Source organism: Bombyx mori, chromosome 24 (assembly GCF_030269925.1).
Source record: "Bombyx mori chromosome 24, ASM3026992v2".
Taxonomy (NCBI): domain Eukaryota; kingdom Metazoa; phylum Arthropoda; class Insecta; order Lepidoptera; family Bombycidae; genus Bombyx; species Bombyx mori.
In genome coordinates this window covers 10074568-10091256 of record NC_085130.1, presented here as the reverse complement: position 1 = coordinate 10091256, position 16689 = coordinate 10074568, and the positions used below count along the sequence as shown (strand labels likewise).

Here is a 16689-nt window from a genome sequence, read left to right as displayed (position 1 = left end):
AGCACTCCCACCCCCTGTGCCCCTGCTACAAATGATAATCTCGCGGAATTAATGTCAATGCTGCTTCTAAATATTTTATCAAAATTCAATGATATACTACCGAACAACGTCTTGATTCAGATTCACGCTTTAATCTCTAGTCTCGTCAACTCTCAACCAAAGCATAATGACGAAGGTCCTACAATGGAACTGTCGTAGTATCAGAAATAAAAAACAAGAAATAATTTATCTATCTAATCAATATAACCCTGTCCTCTTTGCTGTTGCGGAGTCATGGTTGAGACCGGATACTCTGCTTAGGGTGCCCGGGTTCTCGTGTCTCCGCGATGACAGAGACGACGGCTGGGCAGGAACTGCTATCTTGGTCAGAAGAAATATATCTTTTTCTCGCATTACCCTTCCTCCTCATTCCTCAGCAATTAACATTGTGGCAGTTCGCTGCTTTAACATCACAGTGGTCTCAGTGTACATCCCTCACCCTAACAGTAACCTTATTCTAGAATTTTCGACACTCTTAACCTCTCTTCCATGTCCTCTCTTAGTCTTAGGAGATTTTAATATACGCCATACAATGTGGGGTTCTGAGTTATGTGACTCAAATTCCTCATTATTTCTTGATAAACTTGATGAATTAAATTTGTGTCTACTTAATGATGGAACTCCCACCCGTAGAGTATCCCCATCCCAAAGTCCAAGTGCCCCAGACCTGTCCTTGTCCTCTCCCTCTTTAGTTAACTCGATTTCTTGGTCTGTTCTGTCCAACTCCCATGGCAGTGATCATCTTCCAATATTACTAACTCTAGCCGATTCTTCCATCCCATCTTCAATTCCATATGAACCCCTTTTGAAATTCAGACTTAACAAGGCCGACTGGCAAAAGTATTCATCTTTAGTTCAAAATAATCTTGAATCTCTTCCTGATGCAAATGATGAAAATACTCTATTTTTGTACCTAGAATTTTGTTCCATTTTATCCTCCGCTGCCGAACTAACCATTCCCTTAAAGAATTCAGCTTCAAATAAAATTCCCTCACCAGCATGGTGGGATGCTGAATGCTCCCAAATAGTCCAAAAACGCAAGGAGGCTGAGTCTGAATTTTCTAAAATTCTCTCTTTAGAGAATTTCCTAGAATTTCAGAAAATTTCGGCCATCTCTAAAAGATTTTTGCGACAAAAGAAATCTCTTGCTTGGCGTAATTTTTGCGAGTCTCTCTCCCCAAGAACTCCTGCCTCCTTGATATGGAAAAAAATAAAAGCATTTCGTAAATCACAATCTGATAATAATATTAATTCTAATTCCTTGTCTTGGCTTCCTGATTTTATCTCCAAACTCTGCCCACCCTTTGTGCCTTTTAAACCTTGTCCCTTAATTCCCTCCTCCGCCTCTAATGACCCCATGAATTCCAGCTTCTCATTTGCAGAACTATGCTGTGTTCTTGACAACCTCCGAGATTCAGCCCCAGGTATAGATGGCTTCCCGTACTCTTTTATAAAAAAATTATCTGACTCTTCTAAAAAAATCTTTCTAAACCTTTTAAATCATATATTTCTCTCCAGTTCTATTCCAGCCTCATGGAAAACTCAATTGATAATCCCAATTCTAAAACCAGGCAAGGATCCAGCTCAATCTTGTTCATATAGACCTATTGCTCTCTCGAGTGTGCTAGCTAAAATTATGGAACATTTGATAAAAAATCGTCTAGAATGGATAGTTGAAAACAGGTCTATTCTCCCTAATAGTCAGTTTGGCTTTAGACGAGGTTACGGAACATTGGACAGCCTGAGCCTCCTCACTTCAGATATTCGTGTTGCATTCTCTCAAAATCGTCATGTTATAGCAGTTTTTCTAGATATTTCCTCTGCATACGACAATGTCGACCTTCATTTACTTAGACAAAAACTTATTAACCTGAATATGCCTCCTAGAATTGTGAATTTTATCTTCAATTTGTTTTATGACAGATCTATTATAGTTCGCATCTTAGGTGAAAATTCTTCTCATCGAACCTGGAAAGGTCTACCTCAGGGTTCTGTTCTCAGTCCTCTGCTTTATAATATTTACACTGCTATTTTAGATACTACTGTGAACCGTTTTTGCCGTATCCTCCAATATGCTGACGATATTGCCCTCTATACCATATCTAATTCTTTCTCACAAGCTTGTAATTGTCTAAATTCTGCTTTGTTTAACCTGAATTCTTGGCTGAATGATCACTGCTTATCCCTGTCCATCCCTAAATGTTCTGCGGTTGCTTTCTCCCGTAAGAGAGTTATCCCTGAAATAAATATTGAAATTTGTAACCAATCTATTCCAGTCTTGAGTAAAGTTAAGTTTTTGGGCATTCTCTTGGATTCTAAACTCTCCGGTGTTCACCATTTAAACTATATCTGCAATAAAGTTGAGAAGAGCATCAATGTTCTACGCGCACTCTCCGGTGTTAAGTGGGGTTCACATCCTTACAGCCAGAAGCTTCTTTATAATGCTTTAATTAGAAGTCACTTTGACTATGGTTGCTTTGTTTTGGAGCCTTGTAATAAAATGGCACTTACAAAACTAAATCGTATTCAATCAAAATGCCTCAGAATCATCTCTGGCGCCATGAAATCTTCCCCTATAAATGCCCTACAAGTTGAATGTTTTGAACCTCCTTTAGCCTTGCGTAGACAGTTTCTAGCTGATAGATTTTTCTACAAAGTAATTTCTCTCTCAAACCACCCCCTTTTAGCTCTACTTTCCCAACTTGCTCAACTGACCGAAACCTCTAGATACTGGCGTCATAAATCTGTACCTCCTCTTGTCAACTCGTATAAGAAACTGCAAAATTTAGCTTCTCCAATTTTTCAATATGATAAATTCCCCCTCTTTCTTTTCTCTTTTGACTGTCTTTTATTTCGTCCCACTACCTTCTTGAATATTGGGATCCATAAAGACTCCCCAGTAGCAAATTTACAATTTCAGAACATAGTACAACTACAATGGCCTAATCATTATCACCTATTCACTGATGCATCTAAACTATCCCAAAATGGTCCTGTAGGTGCTGCGGTATGGATCCCCAAGTTTAAAATCTCCCTAAAATACAAACTCCCTCAGACTTCCTCTGTGTACTCTGGTGAAGCTGTTGCTCTTTTAGAAGCAGCTCTTTTTATTAAAACCCGCGGTCTAAGTAAATCGGTAATTTTTTCGGACTCCTTAAGTTGTCTTCAAGACATAACTAAATTTCCATCGCATTCAAAAGTCAATTTTGAAATTATATTAAAAATTAAAGAAACTCTTTTTCAATGTCACTGCTCCGGACTTGATGTCACTCTCGTCTGGATCCCAAGTCATAGCGGAATTTGTGGGAATGAGCTTGCTGACTCCTGTGCCAAGGAGGCTGTTGTTATGGGCTGTAACAAGTATAACAAAATTTTTACTCGAGATTTACATTCTCTGGCAAAATCTGATATGCTTCAATCTTGGAATGAAAGCTGGCAGATTTCTCGTCAGTCAGTAGGTAAGCATTATGGTAACTTGCAACCGACCCTGCCCTCTAAGCCTTGGTTTTCCTCCCACTGCCATCTTCCTAAAAAAATTGTCTCAGCTATAATCCGTCTTAGACTTGGCCATGTTTGCTCCCCTGTTTTTCTTGCCAAAATTAGAGTCCGTGACCATTCTCTTTGTGAGTGTGGATTAGATGAGGGTACCCTGGATCACATTTTCTTCGACTGCCCCAATATCGTATCCCCTCTTTATGATATCCTTCCCAATGACATTCCCCGACCTATTAATATTAATTGTTTATTAACTTTAGTCTATTCTAAACATGTAAATATTCTGTGTAAATTTTTATCTGCTAATAATATTTATCTCTAAAGTAGTTAGTCTAACATATATTTGTTTGTGCTGTTCTTAAAACCACAGATTCGCGTATGGAAAAACCGACCAAATTTACTTGTATTTAGATTTAGTAATTTTTTCCCTCTCTAAGCACCTGTTATTTTTGTAAATACTTTGACATTGGCAAAATCAATGCCAAAGGCGTTGGAGCCAAATTATCTAAAAGAAGAAGAAGTAGGTATGTAACATTCGATTTCTTTAGAAAATGCTGCTTCAATAGTGCGAATAAAAATATTCATTTCTTGAGTTGTGGTCATAATGAGCGAAGATATGTGAAATTAATGAATAGGGATATAAGTTTTTATTTTATGATTGAGGGATTACTGGTGGCTCGCAGGCCTTTCCAGCTTCACCAGGACAGGTGGGCGAGCAAGGGCTCAGTCAGGAGGGGTGGGATTTGCTAACAGCTACCCGAGTGCCTCCACAGGAGACCTAACAACTAAAGAGTAACTGCTTCGCGAATGACTCTACTACTGGATCGGAATCGCGACCCGCTGTGAAGATCCGGCGAGAAATAGTGGAAATAGAATATTAGCTTAAATTGGTGGACGACCTCACAGCCCACCTGGTGTTAAGTGGTTACAGGAGCCCATAGACATCTACAACGTAAATGCGCCACTCACCTTGAGATATAAGTTCTAAGATCTCAGTAGAGATAGTCAGAGATAGTTACAACGGCTGCCCCACCCTTCAAACTGAAACGCATTACTGCTTCACGAAAGAAACAAGCAGGGCGGTGGTACCTACCATCGCGGACTCACAAGAGGTCCTACCACCAGTAAATGTTGATAGTGAAGATGTACATAAAATTAAGTCAAACAGACTGCCAGACCCTGTACTGATACTGTTACTGATACTGTTAGTTCTTATTTTTAAGTGAAAAGAAACTTAAATATCAGGTTTTTATTTATTGCTAACTAAACGATAACACCCTATGAATGTTTTTGAATAATATTTTCGGTTTTCGACAAATTCAAGATTAAACTGTAAGAGAATTTTTATTTTTTATTTTTATTGCCTTTGTAGGCAGACGGGCATACGGCCCACCTGATGGTGAGTGGTTACCGTCGCCCATGGACTTCAGCAATGCCAGGGGCAGAGCCAAGCCGCTGCCTACCGCTTAATACTCTCCATAAGCCTCGTTTGAAGAAGGACATGTCATAGCGCTCGGGAAACACCGTGGAGGGGAGCTCATTCCATAGCCGGATGGTACGTGGCAAAAAAGATCTCTGGAAACGCACTGTGGATGACCGCAGTGGCTCCAGATAGTATGGATGAACTCTACTCCGGTGGCGGGCGGTGCGATGGTAAAAACGAGATGCTGGTATCATCTCGAACAATTCCTCAGAGCACTCCCCATGGAACATACGGTACAAAATACAGAGGGAACCGAAGTCCCTCCGCAGACCCAGAGGCTCCAAACAATCCGAGAGAATGGGATTATCGACAATCCGAATGGCCCTCCTCTGTATGGAGTCAAATGGAAGAAGCTGGTATTTGGGAGCCCCGGCCCAGAGATGGGAGCAGTACTCCACGCGAGGCCGGACTTGTGCTTTATAAAGCAAAAGTCTTTGTCCAGGCGTGAAGTACCGCTTCGCTCTGTTGAGGACTCCCAGCATTTTGGACGCCAACTTGGCTATGCCTTCCAAATGACTCCGAAACTGGACATCGCTCGAAATGTCGACCCCAAGTATCCCGATACTCTCGGAAGGTTGCAGGGATACTCCTTGGAATTGCGGCGCCATGACAAAGGGGTCCTTCTTCGCAGTGAACGCGCAAACTTGTGTCTTTATCTTGGTTCAATTCACCCCATTCGGAGACTCGCCCCAGAGAGTTCTCCACTTCAGACACAAGTTTTGATCGTCTCTCTTGCACCACGCTCCGAGAGAGACTCTGATGGCCGATATATCGCGCACCCCCCGTGCTATCATCTGCATAGCAATGCATGCCATCAATAGACAGCATGTCATTGATATACAGGATGAAAAGCGTGGGGGAGAGCACCGAACCTTGTGGAACGCCAGCGTTAATGGTCATGGTATCAGAACAGTCACCGTCTACAACGACCGTGATGCTCCGCCCATCCAAAAAGCTAGCGATCCACTTGCAGAGACTCGGGGATTCCGTAAGATGGTAACTTCGATAGAAGTGCCCTATGCCAGACCCTGTCGAAGGCCTTCGCGATATCAAGGCTCACAGCAAGAGCCTCGCCCTTGCTCTCCAAGGCTTCAGCCCACCTGTGAGTACGGTATACAAGAAGATCGCCAGCTGAGCGACCGTGACGGAAACCGTACTGTCGGTCACTGATCAGCTGGCGATCTTCAAGATACTTCAGGAGTTGTGTATTTATAATTCGCTCCATCACCTTGGAAGGCAAGGAAGTTATCGCGATAGGCCTGTAGCTCGATGGGTCCGACCGGTCACCCTTCTTGGGGATAGGGTGGACGTGGGCGGTCTTCCATGAAGACGGAACCCTGTTAGTGCAATAAGAGAGGCGATACAAACGCGTTAGCGCAGGTGTCAGCTCAGGGGCGCACGTTTTCAAAACCACTGCGGGGATGCCGTCTGGCCCACTCGACTTATGGACGTCCAGGAGTCGGAGCTCCCGCCTGACTGCACACTGTGTGAAGCAGATATCCGGCAGGGAGCTATCGGGGGATGTTTGGTGGTGTGGCACCCCCGTCGTCCACAGTCGAGTTCGAGGCGAAGAGTTTGACCAGAAGGTCAGCCTTCTCTTTCGCGCTGTGGGCCAGATTGTCATCGGACTTGCGCAGTGGTGGGAGACTAGACCTGCAGAAGTTTCCTTCTGCAGCTTTGGCGAGCGACCAAAAAGCACGGCTCCCGGAGGGATAGCTCTTCAATCGCTCGCCAACTCTAGCGACGTGCTCCGACTTTGCCTTGGCAATACCTTCTTGTAGGACCTGGAAGCGGCGTTATATTTCCGCCTTTCCCCTGAGATGTTAGGATCCCGACGTCTCCTGGCATTATCCCATGCCACGTATGTGGACCGCTTGAGGTGTGCAGCATCCCTGCTGGCATTGTTATACCAGGGTCTGCTGCGACCCCCAACGGGCACTTCAGAGGAGGGAATAAACAATTCCATCCCCTGGAGCACCACGTCTTTAAGACGGTCCGCACAGACGTCAGGATCAGCAGAGGAAAAGCAGAACCGCCCCCATGGGTAGGATGCGTAAAATTCACGCAATCCATCCCAATCTGCTGACATATACCGCCAAACTCTTCGATACCTGGTCGTCGTTCGACGATCAGGACGAGAGAGTGGTACGGCAGCACGAATAAGGCAGTGATCAGACGATCCAAGCGGAGCGTCGACCACCACACTGTATCCGGCCGGATCTGTGGTCAGCAGTAGGAGTAGGTAATATCGGTTTTGCCGCGTATCGAATCGTATCTATATATCAAGGATCAATATCGGATATTGAATCTATATATTTTCTGAATCTATATATTGATGGATGCTAGTAGATTTTCTCGATTCATGATATTTGAGATTTGAAACGATACGCTGATATAATATCGTAGTAGATATAGATTTAAGTCAACGTTATACGGTTGGTTTTCTGATATCAATTTATAATATGATCTTAAAGTAATAAAAAGAACATGAAAATAAAAATATCAAAAAAACTTTCCTTCATGCTTTTACCAGGCTTTAGGATTGGCTACATTATTTTCAGTTTTTAGTATTTTGTGTCTTAATTTAAAATTACAAAATATACCAAAAGAGTGTAGATTTCAAAAGTTTAATACAAACACAAGAAATAAACTCAATTATTTGGATTCAACTAAAAATAGAAAAATGTGTACTTTAAAAATCAAACACAAAAAACTTTTCTAGTTCAAGGTCAAAGCGCGAGAAATTTAATTCAACGATGCAAATAGGCTATACTGCATTCAAGTTAGGGTCGAAAGTTGAAACTTCTTTCCTAAATTGTATCCTGCTGATACGCTAAGAATAATCTACAGACATATAGACTTAAATATAAGGTTTACAATTGTATGGATAATGCCTGTTTCTGTTTCATTCATCACATGATATCGTGCGCTCACTCACTCTGGCCGATTCGATACGAACCAAACGAATATTGCTGATATTAACGAATCGGTACGATATGCCGATGCGCATCACATCGAGCAATATCGTGTATCGGCTGATATCGAAATATAGATTTCGATTCACGAATCGGTACGATATGGCGATGCATCACATCGAGCCATATCGTGTATCGGCTGATATCGATATATAGATTTCGTGCGGGGCGATACCGGATTCAACGATATTGCTACGATATATAGATATTGAATCTATATACGATTTATATCACCCACTCCTAGTCAGCAGAAGGTCAAACAAAGAAGGCTCGTGCCCCTCGATATCTGGGACACGGGTGGGCTGTGTCACCAGCTGGGAGAAGCCGTAGGCCAAGGCGAAATCGTAGGCAGTCCGACCCGGGAGGTCAGTGGTTCTGGATCCCAACCACTCTTGGTGGTGAGCGTTAAAGTCTCCAAGAACCACCACCTCCGCAGATGGGTACTGCTCAAGCACGCGGTTAGTCCCCTCTTGCACATGCTCAAACAGAGCTGAACCTGCATCACTGCTGTGGGACCTGTACAGGCACGCGTAGATTCGGCTACGGAAGGAAGGGAGAAATATATTATTAAAAGTTTTAATTTAAGTAGTGGTCCGCCAGTAGTAAAATTCGACTATAATTCATTAAAATTATGAGTTTCAATATTATTAAGGTTTAGTATCAAAGACTATTAAACTTCTTTAATCACATATTTCGCCAAGACTACTAATAGACAAATAATATTAAACACAAACAATATTAATCTATTCTCAATTAGACCACAGACTTTAAACAATAACAGAAGTTTGACAATAAAAACAGAGTATATATAAATGTGTTGTGTCAAATACATGGTAGTGTAATGTTTCTTTTTATTATTGATTTAATGTCATTTTTTATGCATAATTTAAAAATTGTTATCATTCTGCACTCCTTTTCTACATTCTCTATAAATGTGGGAAATTTCATACTCCTCCGTCCGCGCAATTTTGCGTAAAAAGGGATACAAAGTTTTTGCTTCACGCACCTACATATTAACTTAAAGATTTGTAAATCTAATTGACACGTGTCAATTTTGACACATGTCAACGATGCTTGTGACGTAACGTTTTCAGCGAGATCCTGCAGCACGAGTTTTCAATGTACGCCAAGCAGTGGCCCTCGATGGTTCCAGTGGCAGGCGTGTGGACCAGCCTGTGGGATCTGCTGCAGGGGCGGCACCCCTGGACGCACGGTAAGTTCGCCTATATATTCCTTTGGGTCGGCTAGGCGTGTCACGCAAACAGTATTGCCACCTCAATCTGACCCGGTGGTAGGATCTCTTGTGAGCCCGCACTGGTAGGTACCACCACCCTGCCTATTTCTGCCGTGAAGCAGTAATGTGTTTCGGTTTGAAGGGTGTGTGACAGCCGTTGTTACTATACCGAGACCTTAGAACTCATGTCTCAAGGCGGGTAGCAGCATCTACGTTGTAGATGTCTATGGGCTCCGGTGACCACTTAACATTGATCTATTCTTTCGTTGTTATTGCAGCGGAACAAGAGAGCGTTTACAAGTGGGCCCTCTATGACGTCATGCTCCAGACCCCTGATCACGTGAGGAGTCTGCACTGCAAGCACTATCGGAGGGTCGTCAATATCGTCATCGACTACATGGATCGGAATGGGGTTAGTGATTAGACCAAGCACAGGGACATGATGATGAAGGGTTGTCAGACGGCCAGTGACAGTGACAGTGATAGGGGGCGGACCTGACCTTCGACCTTTCTTTGACCTTTGATCGAGTACTCCATCGGCAGTGAGGAGACGGTGCCATTTGTTGAGGGCATGATGTACTGCGGTGATCCTGGACCATAAGTCCTTTTGCATAGTCACTCTGCTTGGGGCATGACGGCGTATCCTTGACTGTACTAGTCTACGCTAGGTTAATGATGATCCCCCCCCCCTTCGAATTGGAACGTTCTGTTGCAGTAATGGTGGCTTTTTTTTAATAATAGATTTTATGACCTGGTAACTAAGACCTGTAAGTCATGTCTTATTTTAATTTATATTCTTATTTTTATGAAAAATGATAATAAGGAGTGAAATTAAATGAAATGAAGATGATTAATTAGATACATTAATCAACTGGGATGAAATTAAATGAAATGAGATGATATGAAATGAAATATAATCTCAGTAAAATGGTGGTCATTTACTGAGATTTTTTCAGTGGACTTTTTGGTGGATCTCGACAAGTTACGTCCAGCGGCTTGTTTCATTTTCCCACATTTGTGCACTTTCAGAGATATTAAACAGTTAATAAACCACCGTTATTACACATTTAAACATGGCAAAACACTAAATAGACAAAATAAAACAAATCACACAACTTCACTCCTCGCGTTCCCGCCAAAAAGTCCGCAATGGTGGCTTTCGCCTCATCTGGATAGTGAATATGTGAACTTCATGCTGAGTTTAATTAATGACTCAGGAGCCTGTGGTCCGTAGACCGCTCGAATGCCAATTGGGCCGTTTGTGTTATGGTTATGGCAGAGGTGCCGAAGTTCGACATAACCTGGTCGTTAACCCCCGATGTCCACGGACAGATGGCGCTACCAGTAACAGCTCTTTACAAATGCTCCGCTAGATGACTCCACTAGTCATTTTATTTGTAAAACTAGCGGCCCCCTCCGGCTCCGCTCGGGTCTTTTAACCAAAATTACAACGATATATGATGTTGTTTAATTTTTAAAATAAAAGAACGCTTATTGCGGCGTAACTATAATAGTGACACATATGCTGTCGCGATACTTTTTGCAAATAATAATGTGTTTTACAAAGTCGTAGTACATTAATTTATTCTATCATCAATAGTTTTCGCAGCGCACGCGACGTAAAGAATATTTTAAGTAATTTTTTTACACCTTGGGTTACACTATTGGAGTTTTAGTAAGGATGCCTAATTTTTTTCAAAAAAGATTATAGCCTATGTCACTTGGGAATAGCTTCCAAACAGTGAAATAATTTTTCAAATCGGTTCAGTAGTTTCGGAGCCCATTCAATACAAACAAACAAATCTTTTCTCTTTATAATATTAGTATAGATTAGTATAGATAACCCCGACAGATGTCGCTGTAACTAAATTTTTTTACAGACTAAAGAAGTTGACGAGAATATCGTGTACGTGACGCTGCTGTTTCTGAAGTCCGAGATCGACTTGTGTGAGGCCAGCGAGGTGCACGGCTGGAGGGCCGGAGAGGCGGTGAGTGTCGGTGAGCGCCCGTGAGCACACCGCCCGTCATCACAGCTATGTTTTTTATTGCTTTGATGGTTGGACGAGCTTACCTGGTGTTAAGCGGTTACCGAAGCCCATAGACATCTACAACGTAAATGCCGCCATCCACCTTGAGATACAAGTTCTAAGGTCTCAGTATAGTTACAACGGCTGCCCCGCCCTTCAAACCGAAACGCATACTGCTTCACGGCAGAAATAGGCAGGGCGGTGGTACCTATCCGCGCGGACTCACAAGAGGTCCTACCACCAGTAAAAAGTTAATTGTTGTTGCAGAATTCAGATCCTGACAAGGTCCAATACACTAGGACCCTCAGGCAGGAGCACGACGCGACCAGACCGGCCCTGCGCGCGGTGCCGCTGTGGGGGGACCTCGTGCCCCACCTGGACCGAGGTGGGTTGAGACATGAGGTCGAGGACTCATTGCTGAGAGCGCCGCCCCTTGCGCGGGTGTCGCCTGAACGCACGACTTACTAATTAGGCCATAACAGCTTAACGTAGATAAATTTAATTATTTTAATATATCTGTACTTACTAATATTATAAAGCGGAAAAGTTTGTTTGTTTGAACGCGCTAATCTCGGGAACTACTGGTCCGATTTGAAAAATGCTTTAAGTGTTAGGATAGCCCATTTATTGAGGAAGGCTATAGGCTATATAACATCACGGTAAGACTAGTACAAGCGGAGCACCAATAAAGAATGTTTCAAAATCGGTATTTTTTTGTCTCTTTTGACGTGCGCTGCGGAAGCGGTTCAAGTTTCGCTAAAATAATGTATGACAGAATTGTTCCCCTTTAAAAGAACTAAAAAAAGCCCGCGACAGCATATGTCTATATGTTAAGCTCGTTAAGTTGGCTCACTATAACGTGTGTCTGGTTGTAGTGTTGACCGCGGGAATCCCCCTTACTCCGACCGGATTTTGACCCCGAACGGAGATCGGACGTCGGGTGTAAGAGTGCAGGGGAGTCGTTTAGTGGGCAGGGCCCTAAAATTCCTTGGGCCCGTGGTCTGCTCCCAACACCTGCAGATCGTTGAGTCCCACACACCCCGCGCGCCCCCTAGGCGCGGGGACCTCGTAGGAGGTTCGGCATCCAGCCCGAAAAAAAAAGGCTCACTATAACGTTTCTTATGATGAACAAATTTGTTCTAGAATAAAGCATTATTTGTGAACTATTCCACGCGGACGAAGTCGCCGGCAAAAGCTAGTATAAAATATAGTTTGTTGAAAGTTTCGGTTCTGTGGGGGCCGGAGACCGATGTACGTACGTACGTCTGTCCTCCGGCGTCCCCATTGTACGGGAGCAGTACATACAGTATAATAATAAATAAATATTTACTACCAATCATGCCACGTTAACTGGTCCCGTGATAAGTTCGTAAAGAACTTGTGTTACAGGTACCAGATAACGGAAATAAATGTAAGATTTTTTATTATACACAAACATATATTTAATGTACATCCATAACCCTGGAAACAACATTTATATTTATCATACAAATATCTTCCCTTGGCGGCATTCGAACCCGCGACCCCCTTGTGTAGTGACCATGTCACTTACCACTACACCAGGCGGCCGTCACAGTGAGGGGGTGGGGGTGCGTGTCCACAGCGGGGGGCGGGCGCGCGGGGGCGGCGCTGCGCGTGGCGGCCGCGCTGGTGCAGCAGCTGCTCCTCCTAGACTATCCGGCGCATGCACTGCAGCTGGCGAGGGCGTGTTGCGCGGCGGCGCGGTCCCTGGGCGACAGGTGCGAAATTATATTAATAGGGGATTCTAATATCTATTAATGGGAAGTGCTCTGAGGAATTGTTCGAGATGATACCAGCATCTCGTTTTCACCATCGCACCGCCCGCCACCGGAGTAGAGTTCATCCATACTGCCTGGAGCCACTGCGGTCATCCACAGTGCGTTTCCAGAGGTCTTTTCTGCCACGTACTATCCGGCTATGGAATGAGCTCCCCTCCACGGTGTTTCCCGAGCGCTATGACATGTCCTTCTTCAAACGAGGTTCTTGAAGAGTCTTAAACGGTAGACAGCGGCTTGGCTCTGCCCCTGGCATTGCTGAAGTCCATGGGCGACGGTAACCACTCACCATCAGGTGGGCCATGTGCTCGTCTGCCTACAAGGGCAATAAAAAAACCATAGTTTTCTAACAGTTTTGTGACCGTTACAGAGAGGCGTTCATCCGTAACGCGGGCGTGCTGCTCTACCACATGGAGACCGAGAGCGAGGAGCTCAACTCGCTGCTGTCCGTGGGCTCCTCCTGGTGCCGGGGTCTGGACCCCGAACTTGTGCTGACCTTCCTCTGCGAAGCGGCCGTGAGTGCACACCTCGTGCTGTCAGATGATAAACGCAATACCGTAAAATGGAGGGAATTGGGACCCTTTCTAAATCCAACACAAATTTTCAATAGTTTTTTTATTGCTTTGATGGATGGGCGAGCTCACAGTCCAACTGGTGTTAAGTCGTTACTGAAGCCCATAGACATCTACAACGTAAATGCGCCACCCACCTTGAGATGTAAGTACTAAGGTCTCAGTATAGTTACACGGCTGCCCCGCCCTTCAAACCGAAACGCATTACTGCTTCACGGCAGAAATAGGCAGTGTGGTGGTACCCGTGCGGACTCACAAAAGGTAATACCACCAGTAATAATGTAAAAGTAATGTCTCGTCCCGTGCGGTCCTGGTATGCTGTAACGCTCAGGAATTTGCGTGGAGACGGCCAATGTGGAATGTTAATTTCATAAACTTAATCAAGTTCATCACTAAATCTTTTCTGCACACTGGAGACAAATATTTATTTATTCCTTTCAGATCCACTACACCAGACGAGGTGCTGCGGGGGCCGCGGCCCGCCTGCTGAGGGTGGCCCAAGCGCGGGCTCTCGCCTCCGCAGAGAAGGGACCTGGCGCCATCTGTGAGTGACCCTGGGGTCCTCGCGGCCTGACCCATATTGTACTCTTGGATACTGTCCCGGCAACACCCAAGCACCCAGCACGAGGTCTCATTCGTGTGACAGATACGGTTTGAAGGGTCCGCTGTCTTCGCGTGGAGCTACATGACCATGACAGTGTCCAAAGCCATACATTGTTCCAAGGTACTGGTGGTAGGACCTCTTGTGAGTCCGCGCATTGCTGACGCTCATGAGTGACGCTAACCACTCACCATCAGGTGGATTAAATATCTCACCCGGCAGCGTTCAATACGTAAGACTGTTGTTGTCGGTCCCCAGCGGATCTGGCGGTGGGTCGGCTGCTGGAGGCACAGCATCTGCTCTGCAAAGGCGCGGGCCCCAGCCTGATGACGGCGCTCAACGCCATCCAGAGACACTACCTGGCCGCCCCCCACCTCGGTGAGCGCCCCCCGCCCCCGAACCGTCCCCCCCCTTTTGATATATGGGGGGGGGCAGTTTTATTTTTGTACTCTGAACAATATCGACGGGTGAAAGGCTAACGACATTTATCTTTGTGATTAAAGGTCCGTTTCTTATTTGGTATCAGCATCACCAGTTTAATATTTTTAATTGAACTTCAATTAAGTTTACTCCATTCGCAATAGCTGAAGAAGTTTTCATTGTTATCATATATTTTTTTCCAACATTTTTAACTTTAAATAGCTCTACTGTAAAGTTGGGAAATGTTGCTTATATCAAATAATGAAAAAAAAATTTTTTTTAAGGAATTTTATGACCTGGTAACTAAGACCTTTAAGTCAATTATTATTTTAATTTATATTCTAATTTTTATGAAAAATGATAATATGAAATGAAATTATGTCCAGGGTCTCTTTGTTCCCTGTGAAAGAAGAAAGATTTTTTAAGGGATTTTATGACCTGGTAACTAAGACCTTTAAGTCATGTCATTTTTATGAAAAATTATAATATGGGAGTGAAATGAAATGAATATGATTTCTTTGAGACATTAATCAACTAGGATGAAATTAAATGAAATGAGGTGAGATGATATGGGATGACATATAATCTCAGTAAAATGGTGGTTATTTACTGAGATTTTGTCAGTGGACTTTTTGGAGGATCCCGAGAAGTTACATCGAGCGGCTTTGTTTTATTTTCCCACATTTGTGCACTTTCACAGATATTAAACAGTTAATAAACCACCGTTATTACATATTTAAATCTGAAGGAACACTAAATAGACAAAATAAAACAAACCACACAACTTCACTCCTCGCGTTTCCGACAAAAGTTCTCGATATTACAGTATCTTGTGTAACTCAATGGCTGGCAGAACTATAGTTTGTTCGTTGTATTGGAGTACAGCCAACCTTCCTATAACGCGGTAGATACGTTCCTACAAAGCTCCGTGATGTCTGAAACCGCGTTATATGACACTAGAAGCCAGTACAAAAAGAAGAGTAATTTTTCTGAATAAGACATCTCAACTATGCCTGTATGTATTTTTAAGGTACTTTGAGCGCGGCGACCGAATCAAGAAATTTCGTAACGAAATAAAACCTAACACCCCCACTCCGCCTACCATGTAGATCGCGTTCAACACATTCACACGTTGCGCTTGTGAAGTGTTTGTGAATAAGCGCATGGCGTGACGTCGCACTGCATGCGTATCATGAAGTCTCCCCATCTCTCTCTCTCGCGCGGTCTAGCTTATGAGTGTGAAGAGGACAGTTAATGTTTTGCTTTTGTTAATGTTTATAAATATAGGGTGGCCTTATTTTATTATTGTTTTAATATTAAATTATTATTATTGTCTAATTATAATTGCATAAGTTGATAAAAAATGCTATGCAATAGCTTTTCCGCGGCAGTCCCCGAATGCCACACGTTTTTTTTTATCTATTACACATAGAAAATGAGCAGTAATATTTCGGTTATTCCCATATATTGTATGTCCATAGTGTATAATTTTCTAAATAATTTTCAAACAAACATCTCGCTTTCGCTTTATAGAAGTACCGCGTTATAAGATGGTACAGAGGAATATTTATTTTCGCGTTATAGTGGAATCGTGTTGTAAAATACCGTGTTATAGGAGAATTACCTGTATTCTTTATTCCGAAACTATTTACTTGCGGACATTTTTATTACGTCGAATCGATGAGTCTAACAGGACATTGATAATGAATGATGTTTCGATCAGGGTCAGGTTGGTGCGCCCGCAAGCAGTACGGCCTCTGTCTGCGGTGGTCCGCGGTCCGCGCCAACGTGCAGGCGCTCACCGCGCCCCCCGACCCCCGGCGACACCACCCCGCGGCGGTCCCCCACCCCGCCACCGCCGCCGCCACCATGTACGCCGCGCTCGCGCACACCCTCACTCCGGAAGAAGCACAGGTCAGTAGCGACCCCGCCCCCGCCCCCCGGCGACACCACCCCGCGGCGGTCCCCCACCCCGCCACCGCCGCCGCCACCATGTACGCCGCGCTCGCGCACACCCTCACTCCGGACGAAGCACAGGTCAGTAGCG

At 44.0% G+C, this 16689-nt stretch overlaps 1 protein-coding gene across 1 annotated transcript in view; it reads left to right on the top strand.

Moving 5' to 3' along the window:
- Window positions 1-16689, top strand: part of LOC101736046 (uncharacterized) — a 29288-nt gene that overhangs the window by 9091 nt on the left and 3508 nt on the right. Inside the window, exons 4-12 of the mRNA XM_038019741.2 lie at window positions 9087-9205; window positions 9505-9638; window positions 11107-11214; window positions 11521-11638; window positions 12857-12992; window positions 13420-13564; window positions 14063-14165; window positions 14481-14600; window positions 16366-16556. Of these exons, the coding sequence (XP_037875669.1) occupies window positions 9087-9205; window positions 9505-9638; window positions 11107-11214; window positions 11521-11638; window positions 12857-12992; window positions 13420-13564; window positions 14063-14165; window positions 14481-14600; window positions 16366-16556 (1174 nt within the window). The remainder of the gene's footprint in view (window positions 1-9086; window positions 9206-9504; window positions 9639-11106; window positions 11215-11520; window positions 11639-12856; window positions 12993-13419; window positions 13565-14062; window positions 14166-14480; window positions 14601-16365; window positions 16557-16689) is intronic.